At 43.7% G+C, this 26,128-nt stretch overlaps 1 protein-coding gene across 6 annotated transcripts; it reads left to right on the top strand.

Moving 5' to 3' along the window:
* The first annotated feature begins 400 nt into the window (after window positions 1–400).
* On the top strand, window positions 401–22,496 carry LOC135556611 (alpha-aminoadipic semialdehyde synthase, mitochondrial-like). 6 transcript variants are annotated; one of them, XM_064989947.1, is made up of 24 exons: window positions 401–495; window positions 1,597–1,830; window positions 2,259–2,435; window positions 2,956–3,040; window positions 3,399–3,466; window positions 3,547–3,693; window positions 3,856–3,934; window positions 4,073–4,200; window positions 4,684–4,832; window positions 5,083–5,205; window positions 5,770–5,881; window positions 6,362–6,421; window positions 6,879–6,946; window positions 9,191–9,312; window positions 9,574–9,703; window positions 9,779–9,889; window positions 10,187–10,295; window positions 10,593–10,733; window positions 10,855–11,022; window positions 11,160–11,255; window positions 11,345–11,460; window positions 17,748–17,836; window positions 18,054–18,230; window positions 18,388–22,496. In XM_064989947.1, the coding sequence occupies exons 2-24, from the start codon at window positions 1,612–1,614 to the stop codon at window positions 18,504–18,506; spliced, it is 2,793 nt and encodes a 930-aa protein (XP_064846019.1). In that variant the 5' UTR covers window positions 401–495; window positions 1,597–1,611; the 3' UTR covers window positions 18,507–22,496. The 6 variants fall into 6 exon arrangements, with proteins under 6 accessions (XP_064846019.1, XP_064846020.1, XP_064846018.1 ...); XM_064989948.1 differs by having other exon boundaries at window positions 405–495; window positions 1,600–1,830; XM_064989946.1 differs by lacking the exon at window positions 401–495 and adding an exon at window positions 589–722 and having other exon boundaries at window positions 1,600–1,830.
* The last annotated feature ends 3,632 nt before the right edge of the window (window positions 22,497–26,128 follow it).

The following is a 26,128-nucleotide window of genomic DNA, read 5'->3' as shown; positions in this document are numbered from 1 at the left end:
AATACAGGCTACTGTTTGGCCATTGCCTACACCAAATAAATCAAGGATCGCAGTATAAAACCACAGTGACCATCTCTTGTTAAGACCAAACATAAGAGAGGGAACAGTGGCTAAGCATGGTTTTAAACTTGCAGTGCTCCTCTCCCCAAATGAACAGCATAACTCATAACACACAGCTGTCTCTGTGGGTTGCTACAGTATATTGAGTAGAACGTCATTAGATATATTCTCAAGTATTTTGTTATATTTTTTAAGAGCAACGGGGCTGGCAGGTAGGATTTCGTTTCTCCCTGTCTCTTGCCCACACTCCAGTACAGTAGGTGGCGGTAATGCACTGTAACATTGGATGCCAACCGCCGATAAACCCCACCGAAGAAGAAGTTAAGCACAAGGACAAGAGGCCGATCCTTTGCGTTGCGATGGGATTGGTGGGAGCAATCTGGGGAGATTCAGCAGTTACCCCCTCCCCTCGCAGATCATCCATGACACTGACTGGTAAGGCATGGCCACTGTCATTATAACCTCATCTGATTGATATATATCTACGAATTCCGCAGGCCACAGCCTACATCGCAATATTCACTGTGCTGTGTATCCCATCCACGCCATATTCTTGTCACCTCTGAACGACACTGTAGGCTACCTTTTGTTCACCTAGAAAGACTTCCGCTACTTTGCATATCGGACATCTGCGAAAGTAACTGTTAGCTAGTTATAGAAAGGTGAGATAGATATACTTGCCATTTGTTTACACTTTCCTCGAGTATTCGAGGTGAGTAAATATGCTATGTGTAGTTTGTCTCACGATGTTTACTACAGTATCCAATGCCTTTTACTTAGTTTCGCGAACTATCAGTCGAGTTAGACCCGATGCCATTAGTCTAAATGTGCTTATGGACATTATGCCTACGAGAGTGCTGTGCGGATAGGCCTGTTGACGATATAGATGTATCGTTTTGATTTGAAGGTTTTAGTGTTCATTACACATCAGAAAAACCATGTATATACTTTTAGTGTGTTTTGGCTCCCATCGTGAAATTAAAATTGTAATTAGCTAACGTTCTCTCTCCATTTTGTCTGCCCGCAATGTTGGCTTGCTAGATTATTGTTTTGTGTCCTTTAGGTTTCTCCTCTGATGGGCTAGCCTACTGCAGGTTACTTACCCAAAAAGTGCAGTCTGCCAATTTCATAGCCCTCATGGGTGAGGTGGCAGTCCTATAGGCCTGTGTAATTGTCTAATCTATCAATCAAACCTTTTGAAAAATCATGTAATGTGGTTAAGGTGCCTTGCAGAAATCAGACTAATTATTTGATGGGTGACAAGAGTATTCAATCGGCATTGTGTGTGGTGTGTGGCTGTCGTTAAAATCTTCTAGCCTTTCCGAACTAAACCAGGCGTTTCCGCTGGCTGTTGTGCAACCTGCCTCCTAGCAGACTAAACCAGACATTTTACATGGCCTCTGTTTGAAGGGCTACTCTATTTGAAGGGCTACTCTGTTTGGATGCAGTGAATGTCATACTTTGTCTGATAATTTTGTGTCAGATCATTTATCACTGAATTGTTGACTGGCTCGTCCCTCTCACTCTTGTCTAAAGCAGTGGGGTATAGCCATGTTGCGACTCCTAAGACACCAGGCTAGAGGGACAAGGAGCTGCCTCTGTGGCCAGAGGCGCTATGAGCATCACAAGAGCGTCATGGCCATCCGGCGTGAGGACATCAACGTGTGGGAGAGACGGGCGCCCCTGGCTCCGCGCCACGTTAAAGAGATCGTCCATGCTGGCCACAAGGTCCTCGTCCAGCCTTCCAACCGAAGAGCCATCCACGAGAATGTGAGTGAACACTGTTGTTGGGTAAAACATACAGACATCCAATGGCTGGTGATCACTGCTGTTGAATAAACATGCTCACAGCCAATGGTTGGAGATCAAAGGAGGCCTATGTTCAGCAAAAATAGGAGAAAAAACTGCACAATGTGATCTATAAATGAGGTTTATGTGATGTGTCTCTGGTTACTATACGAGGACCTCCCCAATGTCTAGTAAACAACATGTAACATATTATTGTTTGAAATTAAGGTTAAGATAAAAGTATTTGACTATCAAAGGACTGCTGTATGAACTTTTACGCAACTGAATAAAACAAAAGTGTATTGAATGACAAATTTGACAATTTGGTTAGGTGTTGGCAACTGGCATTGGAAAAGGTCTTCTGAACTAGCTTCTAAATGATTTTGACCTTTTTTGTATGTTTATTTCAGTATTATAAGAAAGCGGGGGCCATCATTTCCGAGGACATTTCCGAGGCCTCGTTGATCATTGGCGTCAAGAGTCCTCCGGAGGAGAAACTTTATCCCAGAAAGACATACGCCTTCTTCTCTCACACCATCAAAGCACAGGAAGCTAACATGGGTCTACTGGATGACCTGCTCAAAAAGGTAAGGCCGTTGTTGCTCTATCCAAGTACGACCTTAAACTAAGAGTCAGACAGTTGTTCTGGGTCAATGGGTATTGTTCCCTAGCCTAAACAAAAAGCATGTTCACATAATGGTTTGGATGCACCTGCTGTGCCTCATCCATTCATAGTGAGGGGGGGCATTTATGCAGTTATATATCAGGATATTATTTTTGACGATATCTTATGGTTTTGAAAATATTGCAATATTATTTTTGCGCTTGTTGTCTGTACCTGCACCAAAACTTCATTTTTTATAGCTTGTTCTCCATCTTCTTTTATAAATAGGGAGCCAATTTGTTTTCAACACTTAAAAAAAAAAAATTCCATGACTGATCAAAACGTGTCTCTTGTCCCTCTGCAGTAGACATATGGTGAGCAATATGTTTGGAACATCGCATCTCAATAAAATCACAGTATCGAAACGCAATATGTATTGTGAGGTCCCTGGCAATTCCCAGTACTAGTTACTAGTACTAGTTCACATCCTCTGGTCTTTCTAGGAAGTGCGTCTCATCGACTATGAGAAGATGGTCGACGCCAATGGCTTCCGTATTGTGGCATTCGGACAGTGGGCTGGCGTTGCAGGTATACTTTTGTCCGACAACCCAAGAATACAGGTGACAGTCAGTCACCCGATGTGTTTCTAATTCCAAAGATCGTGTAGAACACCTCCATTTCTTTGGCCTCGTGCTTTTGCGTTGTTTACACACCAAACCTGTTCTCAGAGATGATTAGCTCTTGAGGTTCCACTAGTCTGTACTGATCTTGGTAAATCTACATTTTGAATTGTTGTATTGCTGTCCTCAGGGCACCACTGTAAATAATAAAATATTAACACATTTTTCCCCTAAGTATCCCTATTTTCAAATGCCCTTTTGTCCAACATCTATTATCAAAGCAGTGTCCCTACTTTGTTTCCCTTTCTCTATATTCTTCCTTACAGGAATGATCAATATTTTGCATGGTTTGGGACTTCGTTTTCTGGCGTTGGGACACCACACTCCTTTTATGGTAAGGAGTTGACCCAGTGGAGTCCATGTAATTTCAATGCTTCCTCCACTGAACCTCTGCCATCACTTCCTGTGTCACAGCACATCGGTATGGCCCATAACTACAGGAATGTCAGCCAGGCCATCCAGGCAGTGAGGGATTGTGGGTACGAGATCTCCATGGGCCTCATGCCCAAGTCCATCGGCCCAGTGACTTTTGTCTTCACCGGAACAGGCAATGTCTCCAAGGTAGGTAGACCTAGTGTAACCCAAGACAAACTATGACTAAACCATCACCAAACACAACCTGTTCATACAAGTAGATAAAGGTGTTAGAAAGGTCAGTGATAAGTGAATTCTACAACATGGGAATGCATACCTTATCTTCAACTACTTTCTCCTATAATGTAGGGTGCACAAGATATCATCAATGAGCTTCCTGTAGAATACGTGGAGCCTCATGAGCTAAAAGACGTGTCTCAAACTGGAGGTACTACATCCCCATTTCTGATGGGGTGCATTTGCATATTCTATATTTCATGCATATGATATGTATTATCATATTAATGCATGTGTTCTGTTTAATGTTCACCGTGTGACACTGCTATCTCCGTCTCTCTGGTTTCAGACATGTCCCGAGTGTACGCCACCGTTCTGAGTCGTCACCACCATCTGATGAGGAAGAGTGATGGTGTTTATGACCCCCTGGAGTACGAGTATCACCCGGAACTGTACACATCACACTTTAGAACCAGTGTGAGTCTGCCTTTCCCTCTGTCGCAACCACTTCATAAGTTCACCTGTTCCTGCTGCTCAGCCAGGAGCTGCGAGCCCTTTGACACAGCCACACTGCTCTGTCTGAAGCCTGAGCTGATTGGCTCACTAAGCACTCATAGGGGAAATGGGGGGCCCAGAATTTCTCCTATTGCAAAACACAGGTTATATTGGCTTATAGTCTGTCAGTGGGTGACCACCCTGAACAAGCTGAGATGTCAAATATGATTATGTAGATGGTAGGTTGTGGAACTGGGTTTGTTAATGTCTTGTCAATATGTTTTGCAGATATGTGGAAGACTAGTTGTCAGTGGTGGTAGAATTGGTTTAGGTTGATGTGTTAGCGTCTGCGGCAACTGTTGCTGCGGCAACTGTGGTGGCGGCAACGTGTGGCAGTGTGGGAGAAGTAGTGGAAACAATTGCATTGACAATGACTCTGCCTGCTTTTTGTCCTCCTGGCCTCAGGTGGCGCCCTACACCACGTGCCTGATCAACGGCATCTACTGGGACCCCCAGACACCGCGGCTCCTCAGGCGGCTGGACGCCCAGAGGCTCCTGACGCACGTCAAGCCCTCCGCCGCCGCTACGGAGGGATGGCCGGAGCTACCACACAAGTAAGTTCCAGGTAATCAGCTGAGCAATTGGATTTGCGATAAAGACGGGGACCATCTCAGTCAGAAGACCGCTATAGGTGTTTGCGGTCAAAAGTTAATGCTTATCTTCAATAATGTTTACGTTCTATGGGAGCTCAACCAAAGAGTGTGGAGTGCAGTCACCGTGACCCGACTGGCTGATTAAATCTGATATGGCCTCTACCTCTTTTCTTATCTTCCCTCATTACTTCCTGTCTTTCTTTTTCCTCAGGCTCCTGGCGATCTGTGACATATCTGCCGACATGGGCGGCTCCATTGAGTTCATGACTGAGTGCACCTCCATCGATAAGCCCTTCTGTATGTACGATGCGGACCAGCACATAGACCACGACAGGTACAGACCAGGGGAGAATGACTGCCCCCTCTCATTGACGCCATGGAACTTAAAGGCCGACCGCGGTACATTTATAGTGAAGGGGAAAATGGCAATCTTCGTGTGGATTTTAATTTTAATTTTTGAAGACAATCGTGGTACAAATAATTTCTTCTAATACACCAGATGTATTTCCTTGAACGTGTGTGTGGTGTGGTGTGGTGTGGTGTGGTGTGGTGTGGTGTGGTGTGGTGTGGTGTGGTGTGTGTGTGTGTATAATGGCAGCCTGTAGTACCCCGGTCAGCCTTCAACTTGTTACTCAGTAAGATGGGGCAGCACTGAGCTAGCCTGCAACAGCCCTTCCTGGAGTAGCTCAAACTGCGTGTTAGGTCTCCATGAAAGGCCATCTTAAGACTTAATTTGGCTTCAATGCACTATTGAGTCTTCACATAGGAATTAATGTCCTGTGATCGATGGCATTGTCCCTTCACATACAGTCATTGGTACAAACACCCATACATAATGTACTCCCACCAGGCCTTGCATATTATCTGATCTTCTTTGATTGTGTCTTTGTCTTTCCAGCGTGGAGGGCACAGGTATCCTCATGTGCTCTATTGATAACCTTCCTGCCCAGCTCCCCATTGAAGCCACTGAGTATTTCGGAGACCGCCTCTTTCCCTACATTTGGGAGATGGTAAGACCAGCTGCTGGGGTATGGTGCACTGCTCCATTAGTTTGTTTGGGGAGAGGGTTGTCTAAGTGTGGAATGCAGCCATACAAGCACACAACAGCATCTCAGGTTAAGCTTGTCCGTTCCAGCTTACCGCACTGTAGCTGCCACTGATTACTTGTCGCTAGTTACCACGGCCACAAAATGTAAATGGTCTGTATTGTAAAAGTGTATGAAAACAAAAATGTTCTTTTTTTGTTCTTAATTTAAGGTTAGTCATAAGGTAAGCAGTGTGGTTTACGTTAGGGTTGGTTTTGGGTTTAAAATCAGATTTTAAGAATGAAATTGTAGAAATAGGCAGGGTTTAGCCATAATTCAGACTTTGTGGCTGTGGTAACTCGGGACGATCCCACACTGTAGCTGCCACTGCTTGCCAGTGATGGCTGCTTATGGGGAATTCTGTTCTTTGCAGAATTAACTACTTCCCGGTTCTGTCTTCCTCAGCTGCCCTCCGATGCCACCAGGCCTCTTGAAGAAGAGGACTTCTCACCTCAAGTTAGGGATGTGAGTATCTCACACACACACACACACACACACACACACACACACACACACACACACACACACACACACACACACACACATCCCTCTTACTCAATCATTTTTGCATCATGAATGAAAAGGCTATGGTCTTGAAACCTAGATGCAGCTTTACCGGAAACTAGTTATGAAATGATTTGCTCTTGCATTGCGATAATAGCTAACCAAGATCTTGTTGTTGGCTGCATTGTGTGTTTTACGCTGAAGTATGTTGATTTCAGGAGAGTTTACAATCTGTATACATGTTTTTCATTTGACTTTTGGACTACAGTTGTCATGTGACGTGCTGTAGTAGCGCAATAGACACTGACTTGTTTTGTCAGACATTTATGTTGGTCAGTTATGGCATATTTGTACATTTTTATTTATTTTTAAAGACATTGGACTTTTACATTTTTTGTTAATCTTTCCTCCATTGAAGGCTGTGATAACGTCAGAAGGAAAGCTTACCCCAAAGTTTGAATACATTGAAGATCTTCGTGAACGAAGGTAAGATTGCATGTCAATATATCTAGTGGTTTGAGAATGGCTTTCTTGTTTAAATGTCTTGTGTGTTTTCAGGATGATTTTGTGACTGTTATAACAAAACAGATTTTACTGTTGAAGCCCTTGAGATTTGAATGTGCTTTCTTAAATGCTGTTTAACTGTTATAACATTAATTTTATCTATATAATAACTGATCTGAGAATGCAGTTTCTGCACAATTGTATGCTAGTTTGGTAAGCTTCATGTTGTTGGCTTTGTGTTTTCCAATAAATGAATCTGAAATTGCTTTGGTAAATATGCTTGTCACATGGAGGTAATGATGCCAATCTAAGAAAGACATCTCTAAAGATTCCTTTACAGGTAAAACATTCAGTAGGTGTCAAATTTGACATCTGCTACAAACTGTAGTCTATGACATAGCATTAGCATAGCATACCTAGTGAGCAGCATAATGGACGCATTATGTGCTTAATAGCTGCGATTTGTAGCTTTTCCCCTCCCTCATTGTCGAGCTCAGGCTTTAGGGTATAATGTCTTCCACCCAGCAGGGAAAGCTCTATCTTGCCCCAGACTCAGGGCATTTCGCTACAGGCCTTCAGGTGCCGTCTGCCGGAGTTTCCACTAACCCTCACCTTGTTGTTCCGTCCTTGCACAGTGCTCTCACGGTGTGCTGGTGTGTGCCAGTCTACCCCCGCCCTAACACCTTGCATGGCTAACATGCCATCGCCGCTGCCACCACTTCTACTGAGGTGCAGGAGTTCTCTCTCACTGATGGGCTCTTTCGTGGGTAGACAAGTCTCTTCTCATTCTAAAACACCCCCCTCTGTCCTGTCGCTTCATTTTGTCATGCAAACAAGAAAATCATCCCATTTCCGTTCATTGTTCCCTCTGTTGCGAAATTTGAAAATCTTCCACCATCAATCATATTAACTTCAACGTTTTTAACCAAAATATTTGTTTACTAATCAAATATATACTTGCATGCAAAAAGAGGACTCTTATCTCCCTTGTTCTTTTCACATAGACTTTGATTTCTTAAACATTGTAGCTCTTTTCTAAAGAAGCTTTCTTAGACTACTGTATTGTGCCCTTTTCAAGGTTGTCTTAGCAAGTAGCTGGAGAAAGATGGTTTGCTCTGGTCTGAGAATTTGTTCATGGTTTATCTTCACACTGACATAGTTTGACCCTGACTGAACCATGACCCAGATGAGCACCTTGTGTTCAAAATGATCACTCAAAGGCCACCACGCTCAAGCCTCTTCAAGCATGGTCAATCCTGGAGAGAGAGTACAACTAGAAATGGTGGCAATCCCTTCTTCATAATGATGATACTAAGAGCAAGGCTTCCGTTTCATACCATTTTGAGTGGTTTTTGGTTGATGCGTTGACCTTACACATTCACCTCTCTAGACAAGCCATGTCTCAGGATCTTAAGTATTCGAATCCCTCTGATTGGGTATTGCTCTTAAGATATGTACACTTGAGGCAAATGGGCTCCTGAGGGGAATCCCCTGTCTATTTTAATTAGAGGCCACCCCCTCCATTGTCAGTGGATGGCTTGCCGGACCTCGTGCCGGCTCTACGTACTCTTGTGCACATGTACAGTGTCACGTCCAATTAAGCTGAGGCTGCCAATTGGATTCTGTGGGGGAGGGGATATTGGGGGAGAGAGTGCTGCTGATTCTGCAAGTCACTATTTGATAGAAGAGGCTGCCATGGTGACCTTTGGACTGTATGGTGGCCAGTAGTGGAATCATCCGGTTTTAATTTAAATTTCATGTCTGTGTTTGAATCACATTTTGCTGAGTATTTGCTGATCACCCTGTTTTAAATTTAAAAAAAAATACATTTCATTGATTGAATCCCATTTTAGTTTTGATTTTAATATACTTCACCACAGTGCATCAGCTTGGTTTACAAAAAAATCTTAGTCTTAGTTTCATTTTTAGTGTGTGATGTGGTTGGAAACTCCCTCTTGTAATATTTTGTCACCCCCCCCCCCCCCCATTGGTTGTTAAGTAGTAATTTCTTACAAGGATGCAATTAAAACTGTGGATGATTTATATTAAATTCATTTTATTGCCCACCCACATCCCCATCTCTGCTTGGTTAGCATATCACTGGTTCTAACTCTGAGCAAGATTGCTTCAGCTAATCATTGTGTGTGTGTGAGAAAGAAACTCTGTCCGTGACGACTTTATTCTGTGCTCACGCTGTATAACCTGTATAACCCCACATCCCCTCAGTGAGAAAGCCAAGATCATGAAGAGGAGTGGAATGAAGCGAGTGCTACTACTGGGTTCAGGTTACGTGTCGGGCCCTGTCATTGAGTACCTCACCCGGGACCCAGGGACTCAAATCACTGTTGGTAAGCCTCTGAAAAGGAAATGTTACAATGTTCCCACTATATTCACAAATACCCAGCTGATGATGAATTCATTATTTAAATGTTTAACTGGATGCAATCTATTGTGTGTACATCTCCAATTACTTAATTAAATGTAAGGGGTGCCTCAGGGCTCAAGCCCTGGCCCATTTTTTTTGTTTTTGTTTTCAGCTTTAAATTTCACTCATCTTTCACCCCTCCCATCTATCTCACAGCTGTTGTCCATGTCTTCTTGTGTTTTAGCATCAGTGTTGTTGACCCAGGCAGAGGAGCTGGCAGGGAAATACCCCAACACGATCCCTGTCATGCTGGATGTCACCAGTCAGGAGGGCCATCTGGAGTCCCTGGTCAAAGACCATGACCTAGTCATTAGGTACACACACACACCTGAGGTGAATGTGCGGTGAGTGTGTCATTGTCACATGTACTGTGCTGTTTATGCCCTCAGTATGCTGCCGTACGGGTATCATCCTGTGATCGCCAAACACTGCATCAACAAGAAGGTGAACATGGTGACAGCCAGCTACCTGAGTCCAGCCATGAAGGACCTCCAACAGAGGTAGGGGAGAAGAGGAGATTCTTCTGGGTTTTAAAGTATGAGTGAGAGGGGTGGGGTTAGGGGAAAACATATCTATGTAGAAGTGGAGATTTAATGGTAAAATGTGTTTTTTTATCTTGTCTTGATGGTAACCGTGGGCTATTTGATACACAGTTGACACAATGTAAACTACAGGCAGGCAGGCACCAAGACACTTGACCTAATTACTTGGCATGGCATTAGCCCGGATAAGCTAGTAGTCAAGTGTATTGGCTCCATGTGTGGCTGAATGGGTTTTTTGTGTGTGTTTCCCTCCAGTGCTGAGGAAGCTGGCATCACCATAGTGAATGAGATGGGCCTGGACCCTGGCATCGACCACATGCTGGCTATGGAGTGCATCGACCAAGCCAAGGCGGACGGCTGCACTGTAAGTGAAACGTGAGGAAGATTGTGACAGAAGCTATACGTTTGAGTGATTTGTGATTTTGAGAGGAAGTGTTTGGGTGATTGTGGGGCTGTACATAATGATTGATTGAGCGTATGTCGAAGAGATGACTGGCATTTGGTCAGTTTCCTTGGCAGCATTATTGATTGCGGGCCCAACAGATTGAAACGGTGTCTTTGATTTGTACGTTGTTTGATGTAAATATGACCGTGTTGACAACATTGGGTAGATGTCTATGTGTAAATTATGTTGTAAAGCCATTTACTTGTATCTCCTTAGATTGAGTCATACAGTTCATTCTGTGGTGGACTCCCTGCACCAGAATGCTCAGACAATCCTCTGCGCTACAAATTCAGCTGGAGTCCATATGGAGTCCTCCTCAATACCATCAGCCCTGCCATCTTCCTCAAGGACAACGAGGTACAGTGGCCATCTAGCATCAGCATATCCTCCCCAAAAACTTAACCTGAACCATAAGGGTTAGTGACGCAAAGCTGACCTTAGATCAGTGTTCTGGGGTAACTTCATCCTCTGTTCCCAGGTGGTGAGCATCCCAGCGGGCGGCACTCTGATGGAATCCACGGCTCCCATGGACTTCCTGCCCGGCTTCAACCTGGAGGGCTTCCCCAACCGCGACAGCACCAAATACTCAGAACAGTACGGCATCGAGTCAGCCCACACACTCATCAGAGGAACACTCCGCTTCAAGGTAGATACTGCCACTGACCTCTACAACAATGTGGTTCTAATTGGATGAAGCATGGTGCTGCTAACAACATTGCAACACTGCTATTCTTTCCTCCTGTCTGATTCAGTGGTCAGTAAATTCTGTGTCTTGTCCACCAGGGTTTCTCCAAGGCCATGAGTGGCTTTGTGAAACTGGGTCTGATCAACACTGACCCCTGCCCCATGCTGAAGCACACCTCCGCTCCTGTCTCCTGGGTAAGAATCCTGCTTATAACAACTTTATTACCAGCTCATGCCTCTTGGGCTGTTCTTTACCCATATTCTGTCTTTTCCCTGTACAACAGAAAGAGCTGCTGTGTAACCAGATTGGCCTGCACCCCTCCACCTCTGACAAGGCCTTCGAGGGAGCTGTTTACGACCGCATCGGCCAAGACCCCTTCAAAATGGAAACACTCAAATGGTGAGGCCCTTGCCCTAACCATAGCCATACACTGTATATGCATGACATCCATATCATCACACATGCCCTACCCCCCCTAGATACTACACATGCCCTACCCCCCCTAGATACTACACATGCCCTACCCCCCCCCCCAGATACTACACATGCCCTACCCCCCCTAGATACTACACATCCCCCACCCCCCTAGATACTACACATCCCCCACCCCCCTAGATACTACACATCCCCCTACCCCCCTAGATACTACACATCCCCCTACCCCCCTAGATACTACACATCCCCCTACCCCCTAGATACTACACATCCCCTACCCCCCTAGATACTACACATCCCCTACCCCCTAGATACTACATATCCCCTACCCCCCCTAGATACTTATTTTTGGTCATATAGTGTATGTGAACATTCCAAAATCATGGTCATTAATATGGAGTTGATCCCCCCTTTGCTGCTATAACAGCCTCCTCACTTCTGGGAAGGCTTTCCACTAGATGTTGGAACATTGCTGCGGAGACTTGATTAAATTCAGCCACAAGATCATTAGTGAGGTCGGGCTCTGATTTTGGGATATTAGGTCTGGCTCACAGTCGGCCCAATTTATCCCAAAGGTGTTCAATGGGGTTTAGGTCAGCGCTCTGTACAGGCCAGTAATGTTCTTACACACCGATCTCGACAAACCATTTCTGTATGGACCTCGCTTTGTGCACAGGACATTGTCATGCTGAAACAGGAAAGGGCCTTCCCAAACTGTTACCACACAGTTGGAAGCACAGAATTGTCTAAAATGTCATTGTATGCTGTAGCATTAAGTTTTCCCTTCAATTGGAACTAAAGGGCCTAGCCCAAACCATGAAAAACAGCCCCAGACCATTATTCCTCCTACACCAAACTTTATAGTTGGCACTATGCATTGGGGCACTTAGCGTTCTCCTAGGATTCGCCAAACTCAGATTCGTCAGTCGGTGAAGTGTGATTCATCACTCCAGAGAAGGCGTTTCCATTGTTCCAGAGTCCAATGGCGGTGAGCTTTACACCACTCCAGCCAACACCTGGCAATACGCATGGTGATCTTAGGCTTGTGCGGCTGCTCGGACATGGAAATCCATTTCATGAAGCTCCCGACGAACAGTTCTTGTGCTGATGTTGCTTCCAGAGGCAATTTGGAACTCGGTAGTAAGTGTTGCAGACGATTTTTACGAGCTATGCGCTTGAGCACTCGCCAATCCCGTTCTGTGAGCTTGTGTGGCCTACCACTTTGCGGCTGAGCCGTTGTTGCTCCTAGATGTTTCCACTTCACAATAATAGCGCTTACAGTTGAGCAGGACAGAAATTTGACGAACTGGCTTGTTGGATGGTGTCACGTTGAAAGTCATTAAGCTCTTCAGTAAGGCCATTCTACTGCCAATGTTTGTCTATGGCGATGGCAGTGTGCTCTATTTTATAAACCTGTCAGCATTTGGTGTGGTGGAAGTAGCTGAATCCACTCATACAAAAGTATGTGAACACCCTTTCGAATATACTGTGTATCAGCCCCCCCCCCCCCCATTCTGGGCCATTCTGACTGACAGAGCTAATGTAACTGAGTCAGGTTTGTAGGCCTCCTTGCTCACACACGCTTTATCAATTCTGCCCACATTTTCTGTAGGATTGAGGTCAGGACTTTGTGATGGCCACTCCAATACCTTGATATTGTTGTCCTTAAGCCATTTTGCCACAACTTTGGAAGTAGGCTTGGGGTCATTGTCCATTTGGAAGATCCATTTGTGACCCAAGCTTTAACTTCCTGACTGTCTTGAGATGTTGCTTCAATATATCCAGATCATTTTCCTGCCTCATGGTGCCATCTATTTTGTGAAGTGCACCAGTCCTTCCTGCAGCAAAGCACCCCGACATGATGCTGCCAGCCCCGTGCTTCACGGTTGAGATGGTGTTCTTCGGCTTGCAAGCGTCCCCCTTTTTCCTCCAAACAAAACAATGGTCATTATTTTTGTTTCATCAGACCAGAGGACATTTCTCCAAAAAGTACCATCTTTGTCCCCATGTGCAGTTGCAAACCGTAGTCTGGCTTTTTTTATGGTGGTTTTGGAGCAGTGGCTTCTTCCTTGCTGAGTGGCCTTTCATGTTATGTCGATAGAAGACTCATTTTACTGTGGATATTGATATTTTTGTACCTGTTTCATCCAGCATATTCACAAGGTCCTTTGCTGTTGTTCTGGGATTGATTTGCACTTTTCACACCAAAGTACGTTCATCTCAAGGAGACAGAACGCGTCTCCTTCCTGAGCGGTATGACAGCTGCGTGGTCTCATGGTGTTTATACTTGCGTACTATTGTTTGTACAAATGAACGTGGTACCTTCAGGCGTTTGGAAATTGCTCCCAAGGTAGGCCTTGAAATACATCCACAGGTACACCTCCAATTGACTGAAATTATGTCAATTAGCTTATCAGAAGCTTCCAAAGAAAGCCTCGACATTTTCTGGAAATTTCCAAGCTGTTTAAAGGCACAGTCAACTTAGTGTATGTAAACTTCTGGCCCACTGGAATTGTGATACAGTGAAATAATCTGTCTGTAAACAGTTGTTGGAAAAATGACTTGTGTCATGCACAAAGTAGATGTCCTAACCGACTTGCCAAAACAATAGTTTGTTAACAAGAAATGTGTGGCGTGGTTGAAAAACGGGGTTTAATGACTCCATCCTAAGTGTATGTAAACTTCTGACTTCAACTATATCAGCTCCTAGATACTACACATCCCTTACACCCCCGAGATACTACACATCCCTTACACCCCCAAGATACTACACATCCCTTACACGCCCTAGATACGACACTTCCCTTACACCCCCGAGATACGAGATACGACGCATCCCTTACACCCCCTAGATACGACGCATCCCTTACACCCCCTAGATACGACGCATCCCTTACACCCCTAGATACGACGCTTCCCTTACACCCCTAGATACGACGCTTCCCTTACACCCCCGAGATACGACGCTTCCCTTACACCCCCTAGATACGACGCTTCCCTTACACCCCCTAGATACGACGCATCCCTTACATCCCCTAGATACTACACATCCCTTACACCCCCTAGATACTTATCAGCCCCTAGTCCCCTAGATACGACACACCCCCTAGATACTACACATCCCTTACACCCCCCTAGATACTTATCAGCCCCTAGTCCCCTAGATACGACACATCCCTTTCACCCCTAGATACGACACATCCCTTTCACCCCCTAGATACGACACATCCCTTACACCCCCAAGATACGACACATCCCTTACACCCCCTAGATACGACACATCCCTTACACCCCCTAGATACTACACATCCCTTACACCCCCTAGATACTACACATCCCTTACCCCCCTAGATACTTATCAGCCCCTAGTCCCCTAGATACGACACACCCCCTAGATACTACACATCCCTTACACCCCCCTAGATACTTATCAGCCCCTAGTCCCCTAGATACGACACATCCCTTTCACCCCTAGATACGACACATCCCTTTCACCCCCTAGATACTACACATCCCTTACACCCCCAAGATACGACACATCCCTTACACCCCCTAGATACGACACATCCCTTACACCCCCTAGATACGACACATCCCTTACACCCCCTAGATACTACACATCCCTTACCCCCCTAGATACTTATCAGCCCCTTGTCCCCCAAGATACTTATCAGCCCCTAGTCCCTTAGATACTACACATCCCTTACCCCCCCCTAGATACTTATCGTCCCCAAGATACTTCTCAGCCCCTAGATTCTACACATCCCTGACCCCCCCTAGGTACTACACATCCCTTACCCCCCCAAGATACTTATCAGCCCCTAGTCCCCTAGATACTACACACCCCTTACCCCCCTAGATAATACAATTCCTTACTCCCCTAGATACTACACATCCTTTACCCCCCAAGATACTTATCAGCCCCTAGTCCCCTAGATACTACACACCCCTTACCCCCTAGATACTACAATTCCTTACTCCCCTAGATACTACACATCCTTTACCCCCCAAGATACTTATCAGCCCCTAGTCCCCTAGGTACTACTCATCCCTTACACCCCCGAGATACTTATTGTCCCCTAGATACTACACACCCCTTACCCCCCTAGATACTACAATCCCTTACTCCCCTAGATACTACACATCCTTTACCCCCCTAGATACTTATCAGCCCCTAGTCCCCTAGATACTACACATTCCTGCCCCCCACCAGATACATATCAGCTCCTAGTCCCCTAGATACTACACATCCCTTACCCCCCCTAGATACTGATCAGCCCCAAGATACGACACATCCCTTATCCCCCTAGATACTTATCAGCCTCTCGTCCCCTAGATACTACACATCCCTTACCCCCCTAGATAATTATCCCCCTAGATACTACACATCCCTTACCCCCCTAGATACTTATCAGCCCCTAGTCACCTAAGTACTACACATCCCTTACCCCCCCCTAGATACTGATCAGCCCCTAGACACTACACATCCCTTATCCCCCTAGATACTTATCAGCCTCTCGTCCCCTAGATACTACACATCCCTTACCCCCCTAGATACTTATCAGCCCCTAGTCCCCTAGATACTACACATCCCTTATCCCCCTAGATACTTATCAGCCTCTCGTCCCCTAGGTACTACACATCCCTACCCCCCCAGGTACTACACATCCCTTATCCCCCTAGATACTTATCAGCCTCTAGTCCCCTAGATACTACACATCCCTTACCCCCTAGATACTTATCAGCCCCTAGTCCCCTAGATACTACACATCCCTTACCCCCTAGATACCACACATCCCTTACCCCCCAGATACTTATCAGCCCCTAGTCCCCTAGATACTACACATCCCTTACCCCCCTAGATACCACACATCCCTTACCCCCCTAGATACTTATCAGCCCCTAGTCCCCTAGATACTACACATCCCTTACCCCCTAGATACTTATCAGCCCCTAGTCCCCTAGGTACTACACATCCCTTACCCCCCCTAGATACCACACATCCCTTACCCCCTAGATACTTATCAGCCCCTAGTCCCCTAGATAATACACATCCCTTATCCCCCTAGATACTCATCAGCCCCTAGTCCCCTAGTTACTACACATCCCTTACCCCCTAGGTACTACACATCCCTACCCCCCAGGTACTACACATCCCTTAACCCCCCCTAGATACTTATTAGCCCCTAGTCCCCTAGATACTACACATCCCTTATCCCCCTAGATACTCATCAGCCCCTAGTCCCCTAGTTACTACACATCCCTTACCCCCTAGGTACTACACATCCCTACCCCCCCTAGGCACTACACATCCCTTAACCCCCCCTAGATACTTATCAGCCCCTAGTCCCCTAGATACTACAATCCTTTACTCCCCTAGATACTTATCGTCCCCTAGATACTACACATCCTTTACCCCCCAAGATACTTATCAGCCCCTAGTCCCCTAGATGCTACACATCCCTTACCCCCCCAGGTACTACACATCCCTTACCCCCCCTAGATACTTATCAGCCCCTAGTTCCCTAGATACTACACATCCCTTACCTCCCCTAGATACATATCAGCCCCTAGTCCCCTAGACACTACACATCCCTTATCCCCCTAGATACTTATCAGCCTCTAGTCCCCTAGATACTACACATCCCTTATCCCCCCTAGATACTTATCAGCCCCATGTCCTATAGATACTACACATCCCTTACCAGTCCCTAGTGCCCTAGATACTACACATCCCTTACCCCATAGATACTTATCGTCCCCTAGATACTACACATCCCTTACCCCCTAGATACTACACATCCCTTACCCCTAGATACTACACATCCCATATCCCCCCTAGATACTACACATCCCATATCCCCCCCTAGATACTACACATCACTTAGCCCCCCTAGATACTACACATCACTTAGCCCCCCTAGATACTACACATCACTTAGCCCCCCTAGATACTACACATCCCCTATCCCCCCTAGATACTACACATCCCCTATCCCCCCCTAGATACTACACATCGCTTAACCCCCCCCCCTAGATACTACACATCCCTTACCCCACTGTTACTACATCCTCCCCCCTAGATACTTATCAGCCTCTAGTCCCCTAGATACTACACATCCCTTACCCCCTAGATACTTCAGGTAGATATAGGATTCAATAAGCATATTGGTATAGCCTGATGGGTTAGTTGCATGGACTTTGTACTCATATTTTTGCCATATAGTTCTTAATTGTGTGTCTGTGTTCAGGTTTGGGATGCTGAGTAAGGAGGCTGTTCCCCATGCAGAGACTGTGCTGGCATCACTGGCTAAGCACTTAGAGGCCAGGCTCTCCTTTGGTAAGAGAAGAAATGTCACTACCACCTTCTTTACCCAATTTAGATTTTTTTTTCTCCAGTTGGTCTCTTGACCAATCACATCAGCTCTGAGAAATATCTGATGTGATTGGTCAAAATTAGTGTAAAAAATATTACAATTGGGCTGTCTGTGTAAACACAGCCATAGTAATTATTTCTCTCTACTTTCTTTTAATGTGTCCTTAATCCTCTCCTTCAGATGAAGGCGAGCGGGACATGATTATCATGAGGAACGACGTGGGCCTGCGTCACTCTACAGGCGAGCTGGAGACCAAGCACATCAGCCTGGTGGTCTACGGAGACCCCAACGGCTACTCTGCCATGGCCAAGACCGTGGGTTACCCTGCAGCCATCGCTGCTCGCATGGTGCTGGACGGTCAGTAGTGCATTATTCTTATTGCATATGTCATGCCCGAGTTGTTGAGGCTTTACTGAGTATGACACACTTATTCCACCACCAGAGAACCTGTCATTTTGCTAAAGATAAATGTACAACCCTAACATGTAAGTTTGAACTGGCTTTCAATCTGCAGGAGAAATCCGTACGAAGGGACTGGTGGTGCCAATGACTAAGGACATCTATGGACCGGCACTGAAGAGACTGCAGGAGGAGGGCCTCAAGTTCACCTCGAAAAGCACCATCCAAGAGTAGTAACTCATGAGTCATCGGCAGTGTCCCAATAGTGTTCGTTTCCTTTCCTGGCATCCTCCTCAATCTGCACTGATCCCCAAAAAAGACCCCACATTTCAATTCTTTCAGAACAGTGCAGATAAAGGGAATGAGATGAAGAAAGGAAGCTATTTTAGTCCTAACACAACACCATGTTATATACAGCCAATCAGTGCCTGGGTACCAGGCCACAGAGAAACTGGATGCATCTCAATAGTCTCAAGTTACTTTCTTCGTTTGTCTCCTGTCCTTCATCTGTGCTGATCTGAGAAGGCAGGGTGGGGGAAGGTAATATGGTAGAAATCTTCAGGAGGACAGGATATGAGGGGAAGCAAGTTGTGGCTATTGAGATGCACCCTGAATTCTGGATGCTTTTGAAACAATCTACTTTGTCAAATAGAAACATTAGGTTGTATGTGAACAGTTTCCAAGCACTTTGCTTCTTTTTAATTAAGGCCGTACCATTCTTTACTTGGAGAACCACAACTCCCTGAGTGTCGTTATAACATAACGATCCTATAATCTGCACAGACCTTCTAAGCTAAAGCGTCTCGTCTGTCCATGACCGTAACGTATGCTTTTCCTGATGTTGATCAGCTGCTGCACAGTTATGCTGCTCTTTACATATTGATTTGGTTATCTGCTCATTGTAGATGACACTCAGACAATCAAGATGCTAGAAATATCAAGAGTGATCGTGTACAGTACCTGCTTAAAAAAAGACCAGTGAATAAGTTTGCGAGTGAACAGCACTAATATAATACCGTAGCCTGGACAGCTTGCTCAAAAGAACAAGTAGTTGTAGTAACTCACCAAGAGCCTCTGAATTTAAAAAAACCAACTGTTTTACTTTTTTACTCACTGACCTGCATCACCGGTCAATCATAGCTCATACCTACCATGTCTCATTTTCGGGCAATAATTTTAAATCAATCTACTGTATTTGTGTACAATTCATTCTAAGTAGTGTGCAGATATATTTTAAGAACAAAAAAGATTTATGTTGAATCCTATTTAAAGATCCCAAACACTATTTGTTGAGTAAAATATCCAAGTGTATTTATTTTCTGGATTGGATATAAATGGTCTCCAGTGCTGCAACATATTGTTTCTGCGTAATTACATGGTTGAAATGTAAGATTGAGATGCCTATTTGTTATCAATGCCTATTTAAGCAAATAGATTATATTGGTCAATATAATCTATCATTCTATTGATACAGATATACAAGTACACATAGTCAGTGGCCAGTTTATTAGGTACACCTATCTTTAAAAAAGTTTTAACCAGGTAGGCCAGTTGAGAACAAGTTCTCATTTACAGCTGTGACCTGCCCAAGATAAAGCAAAGCAGTGCGACAGAAACAAGAGTGACACATAAACACAAGTACAGCCAATAACACTATACAGTGGGGCAAAAAAGTATTTAGTCAGCCACCAATTGTGCAAGTTCTCCCACTTAAAAAGATGAGGCCTGTAATTTATCATAGGTACACTTCAACTATGACGGACAAAATGAGAGAAAAAAATCCAGAAAATCACATTGTAGGATTTTTTTAATGAATTTTTTGCAAGTTATGGTGGAAAACTTTTGTTATTGACCAAATACTTATTTATCTTAATACTTTGTTATATACACTTTTGTTGGCAATGACAGAGGTCAAACGTTTTCTGTAAGTCTTCACAAGGTTTTCACACACTGTTGCTGGTATTTTGACCCATTCCTCCATGCAGATCTCCTCTAGAGCGTGATGTTTTGAGGCTGTTGCTGGGCAACACAGACTTTCAACTCCCTCCAAAGATTTTCTATGGTGTTGAGACTGGCTAGGCCACTCCAGGACCTTGAAATGCTTCTTACGAAGCCACTCCTTCTTTGCCCGGGCGGTGTGTTTGGGATCATTGTCATGCTGAAAGACCCAGCCACGTTTCATCTACAATGCCCTTGCTGATGGAAGGAAGTTTTCACTCAAAATCTCACGATACATGGCCCCATTCATTTTTTTCCCTTAACACAGATCAGTCGTCCTGGTCCCTTTGCAGAAAAACAGCCCCAAAGCATTATGTTTCCACCCCCATGCTTCACAGTAGGTATGGTGTTCTTTGGATGCAACTCAGCATTCTTTGTCCTCTAAACACGACGAGTTGAGTTTTTACCAAAAAGTTATATTTTGGTGTCATATGGTCAGTTAATTCTCTCAATCTTCTTCTGGATCATCCAAATGCTCTCTAGCAAACTTCAGACGGGCCTGGACATGTACTGGCTTAAGCAGGGGGACACGTCTGGCACTGCAGGATTTGAGTCCCTGGTGGCGTAGTGTGTTACTGATGGTAGGCTTTGTTACTTTGGTCCCAGCTCTCTGCAGGTCATTCACTAGGACCCCCGTGTGGTTCTGGGATTTTTGCTCACCGTTCTTGTGATCATTTTAACCCCACGGGGTGAGATCTTGCATGAAGCCCCAGATCGAGGGAGATTATCAGTGGTCTTGTATGTCTTCCATTTCCTAATAATTGCTCCCACAGTTGATTTCTTCAAACCAAGCTGCTTACCTATTGCAGATTCAGTCTTCCCAGCCTGGTGCAGGTCTACAATTTTGTTTCTTTGACAGCTCTTTGGTCTTGGCCATAGGAGTTTGGAGTGTGACTGTTTGAGGTTGTGGACAGGTGTCTTTTATGCTGATAACAAGTTCAAACAGGTGCCATTAATACAGGTAACGAGTGGAGGACAGAGGAGCCTCTTAAAGAAGAAGTTGCAGGTCTGTGAGAGGCAGAAATCTTGCTTGTTTGTAGGTGACCAAATACTTATGTTCCACCATAATTTGCAAATAAATAAATAAAAAATCCTACAATGTGATTTTTCTGGATTTTTTTTCTAATTTTGTCTGTCATAGTTGAAGTGTACCTATGATAAATTACAGACCTCATCTTTTTAAGTGGGAGAACTTGCCCAATTGGTGGCTGACTAAACACTGTGTATGTGTGTGTGTGTGTATATATATATATATATATATATATATATATATATATATTTAGAAAAATCAATGTACAGTGTGTGGAAATGTAGGGCCATAGAGGGGAAATAATTACAATATAGTACTGGGTCAGACCCAATTTTTGCCTCCAGAACAGGCAGAATTTTTCGGGGAATGGATTCTACAAGGTGTGGGGGTCAAACGCTCAATTGGTAGCAAGGGATCTAACGTGTGCCAGGAAAACATTACCCACACCAGTACACCGCCACCAGCCTCTACTGTTGACACCAGGCAGGAAGGGGGCCATGGACCCATACTGCTTACACCAAATCCAGACTCTGCCATCAGTGTGACGGAATTGGGATTCGTCGGACCCGGCAATGTTTTTCCACTCCTCAATTGACCAATGTTGGTGATAGGTATTGCTGCAGACGACCAATCTGTGACAAGGACTGGCGAGTTGTGCGTTCCGAGATGCCGTTCTGCACACCACTGTTATTTGCTAGTTTGTATAGCTCGCTTGCATGATTTTTGCCATTCTCTTTTGACCTCTCATCAACTAGCTGTTTTTTTGCCTACAGGACTGCATGTTTTTTTGTTTGTCGCACCATTCTCTGTAAAAACCCTAGACACTGTTGCGTGAAAAGCCCAGGAGGCCGGCTGTTTTTAAGATACTGGAACCAGCGCGCCTGGCACCGGCGACCATACTATGCTCAAAGTTGCTTAAGTCACTTGTTTTTTGCTCATTCTAACATTCAATCGAACAGTAACTGACTGCCTCAATGCCTGTCTGCCTGCTTTATAGCGCGTCATGTGGCTGTGGTTTGCTATGTCTGTAGAAATTTAAAAAAAATTGTGAACAGTGTGGTGTACCAAAAACTGTCCACTGAGTTTATATCTGCTCGCAGAACATATTGGGGTTTTCTTGTAAGATTAAACCCTTGGCAGTTGTTCCACCGTTTATGTATTTCATAGAAAAATAAAGGGAAAAGTGATGTGTTGAAGTTGTGTGGCTTTGATGAAATTGATTGGTGACATTCATTCTCAAGTACCTACAGAACACGGAAGGTTGTGACTGCATTCAACATTTTATCTAAACTATTTCAATCTTGAATAAGGGGTTCATTTTCAGTTCATGTCTGTATTATTGTGGAGCAGCTTTTAACGTCCTTTCATTTCAAAAGGGTCAATCGTCATTTACTAACACTACATGGTTGTGGGCAATGTTTAAAGAACAAAAATTCTTAAGAAAATGTCAATCCAATTTTCATTAGGATAAATTGCTTTCTTTAACATAAACGTTAGGTAAGGTTTCTAAAGAGATTTCTTTGACTTGACATGCAGCACCAATTACCAATAAGGTGTGCCTTTTGATATTTATAAATCTGCATCCATTGTGTTTCAATAGATATTACTGAGTCAACTCATAGCCTCTGAATAAACAATCAGCTTTTCCTTCCATTCAATGTAGGCTCGCCCATGCAAACTAGGCCACCAAGCCAGGGATAATTGGGCATGCAATTATTAAAAGTAAAAAAATGCAAATTAAGGTATGGATACAGCTGCTGGTCAAGACGGTGTCTGGACACTTGACCTATTTTCCCCTGAAAAGGCGCATTTCTTTTGGAGTCTTAGACGGGATTAGAACATGAAAATCAATTGGAATAACCAATTCTCCACAGGGATTATTCCATAACTCCATAGAGTCGCATCTCTGTCACCGGGAATCCATAATCCAATGTCTAAGATGGATCTGTTTCTTCAAGCCACCCGTTTGTCTTCTTCCAGCACATATTGTTTAACGGCTTATCGGGCCTGCCGAAAGGTCATTCTATCATAGCAAATGGCGGAAAAACATTAAAGTTGGTTTAACTAGATGGCGTGGTCATCCATGCTTGCTGTAAGCAACAAGGTAATACAGACCCACCACAAAGCCCCCTGATAATATTTGGGGAAGGTTTCAAGAAAGGGTTAGACAATAAACACCATGTGACAGTTACAGTATTTTTAAAAATACTTTCTTTTATGACTTGCACAACAACTAGGCAGACAGTAAGTTCTTGTTTTTGACAGCATTATCTGGTTGAAACACCAGTTTACATTTTTGTGTTTTTATTTTTTTCTCCTTATGAAGTGTCAAGGAAAGTTGGACTCGTTATGAGTGAATGCAACACATTTCATATTTTCTCATTATTATATTTTTTTACTCTATTGTAATGTTTTTATTGAGAGATGACATATTTCTATTATTGTTATTATTACAGATCATACCTTTTTTGATTGTTAAGGTTTAGTCTAGCTGCCTTACTATGAAATGATGTGTTATTTCAAACAACTACTTACTAATCTGATGTGATGGGGTCAAATGGACTGTATTAGGAGGCAATAATAACTTCTGACTTAAGTTGATCATGCGTAAATATAACGTAATTCCCTTTACATGCGTGTTTCTCTCAGCCCGTATTCTGACCTTGAATTTAAGCACGAGAATAGGATGCTATTCACCCGCTTTTCATTTGGGGTGGAGATCAAAGAAAGGAAGGTGTGGCGGAGCAGCCGGTCTCAGACTAGACATAACATAGTAAACAAATATGGACATGCAAATTAGTATGATATGTTAAGTTTGGTATGGTTACATTAAGGCAAAAATAAATGTAGGCTGGTTAGTCTGGGTGGACATATAACGCAAACGTCTAGCGAGTTCGAATCTCATCATGGACAACTTTAGCAACTTTTCAAATACTTAGCATGGTACCTAACCTAACCCTCACCCTAACCATTGTAGCTAATCCTTCCCCTATTTTTGCAAATTCACAGATACCATGAAAAGTTATTCGTAACAAATCATACGCAATGGGTGATGGACAGCCACAAATAAATACATACCATACGAAACGTAACACATCATACTAAATGGAGTGTCTCATATTTAGATACAGAATAATAAGAAATGCTCTGAGACAAGGTTGGGTGGAGGTGTGTCTACAGATGTGCTGTATTCTGACCTTGACTAAGACCTAGATTCAATCAGATCAAGCATTAACCGGCGATAGCAAACATCCGCATAGTGGTTGTTTTGGAGGTGGAACTGCATTGAAGACCAAATCATTGAGCAGCTGCTCTTGCGATCATTGTCTGGAAGCCACATCCGGTCCAACCATGTTAGAAGTTCAAAATGAGAAAGTGTAGGCTATATAGAAATAATTATCCTCAAATTGAAAAATCATTAAACAAAATAAAGATGATTTCTAATCATGCTAATTGAGGTGCAGATTACTTATCGCATTCCAGTGTTCGAACTTGTAAAACAAGGATGTTAAACGGACTCCGTGCAGCTAATGGCAATGTCCGCTTTAGGTATAAGGTAGAGAGTCACTTCTGGATTTGACAGCTCTAACATAGTTCCACCATAACAACTGATATGCTGATCTCAGCTAAAAAAAAGGATCTGAATGAATAGAGCCCTTAATTCTCTCTTAATTCCATCATCTTTACGTGTGATGAAACCATGAATAAGGTCGAGCGAACCTGCCGGTTCCAAGTGGAAAAAGCATCTGCTTTATCTTTTCTGATAGAAATAACGCCATTCTCCATGCACTGTCATTTATACATTGATAAGAGCTATTTATAAGACCTAGGTAAATGAGTAATCCGTTTGGAGAAGGGGATTGTAAATACACAATAGCAATTGTTTTAGATGATTATCTTATAAGGGAGACGAATGCCAAACCAATCATGGAAGCAAACTGAAAATCATATCAACATGACATGTATTGGGGCCCCTTTTCCACAGTGAAGGCGGCTATAAAAAAACTGTGCCGTTATTATGAATTCTAATTGTATGCCCTCATATTGGGTGAATGAATTGGACCATCCAAGCCATAGGCTTCTGTAGGGCCCAACCTGCCAAGTGGATGTATGCGCTTTAGAAGGGTTTAAATTATTCATTTACAAGATCTGAGCATTTTTTTATCTAACAGTTGGTGCTAAAATGAACACGATTATGTATATATTTAGATGGCTTTCTTTCATAATGACACTACATTATTTTCCATTCATGAAAAGGGTTGTACCAAAATGTTTGATATATTAGAATAATTGATTATTCTTATGTAGTATTAATAGAAGGGGAGGGATGAAAAGACCCCTCCCTCCTTACATTTATAGGGTCCTAGACTACAGATTAACAATATATATTCATTGTAGAGGTTTCCTATTCCACAATTGTTTTTTAATTCCCTCTTTCTTATAAAAAGGCCTCTCTGAGAATGTGTGACTGTGAAGAAGGAGCTCTGCAGGGGAGCGGAGGAGATAAGACTACAATAATCAGCTTTGGGGAGTGGACGTTTACTGCTAAGTTTTAGATAACACTAAAAAGCCATTGTTTATATAGAGTTTTGGTCTCAGGAGTAAAAAGGTAATGACGTAGGTAGTGACATCACCAGGATAGACTGAGGGTGTAACAAAACAACTGGAGACTTTTTGTTTGATGCAGAACTTTCTCAGAAACATGCAATTGCATTAATAAAGGTTTTTGAATTATTTCATTAAAGATATTGTCATAATGCTAATTTCATCAATGAACCAATGATTGACAAGGACGTAAGGAAGGAACCCTAACAACAGCCATTAAATG

The sequence above is a fragment of the Oncorhynchus masou genome, chromosome 15 (assembly GCF_036934945.1).
Source record: "Oncorhynchus masou masou isolate Uvic2021 chromosome 15, UVic_Omas_1.1, whole genome shotgun sequence".
NCBI lineage: Eukaryota > Metazoa > Chordata > Actinopteri > Salmoniformes > Salmonidae > Oncorhynchus > Oncorhynchus masou.
This window is presented reverse-complemented; position numbering and strand designations above follow the sequence as displayed.

Excerpts from the sequence above, each read along its gene's own strand:
- LOC135556611 (XM_064989947.1), top strand. The coding sequence starts at position 1,612 with ATGTTGCGACTCCTAAGACACCAGGCTAGAGGGACAAGGAGCTGCCTC. Across the intron at positions 3,694-3,855 it reads GAACAGGCAATGTCTCCAAG|GGTGCACAAGATATCATCAA; the intron begins GTAGGTAGACCT and ends CCTATAATGTAG. Across the intron at positions 4,201-4,683 it reads CATCACACTTTAGAACCAGT|GTGGCGCCCTACACCACGTG; the intron begins GTGAGTCTGCCT and ends TCCTGGCCTCAG.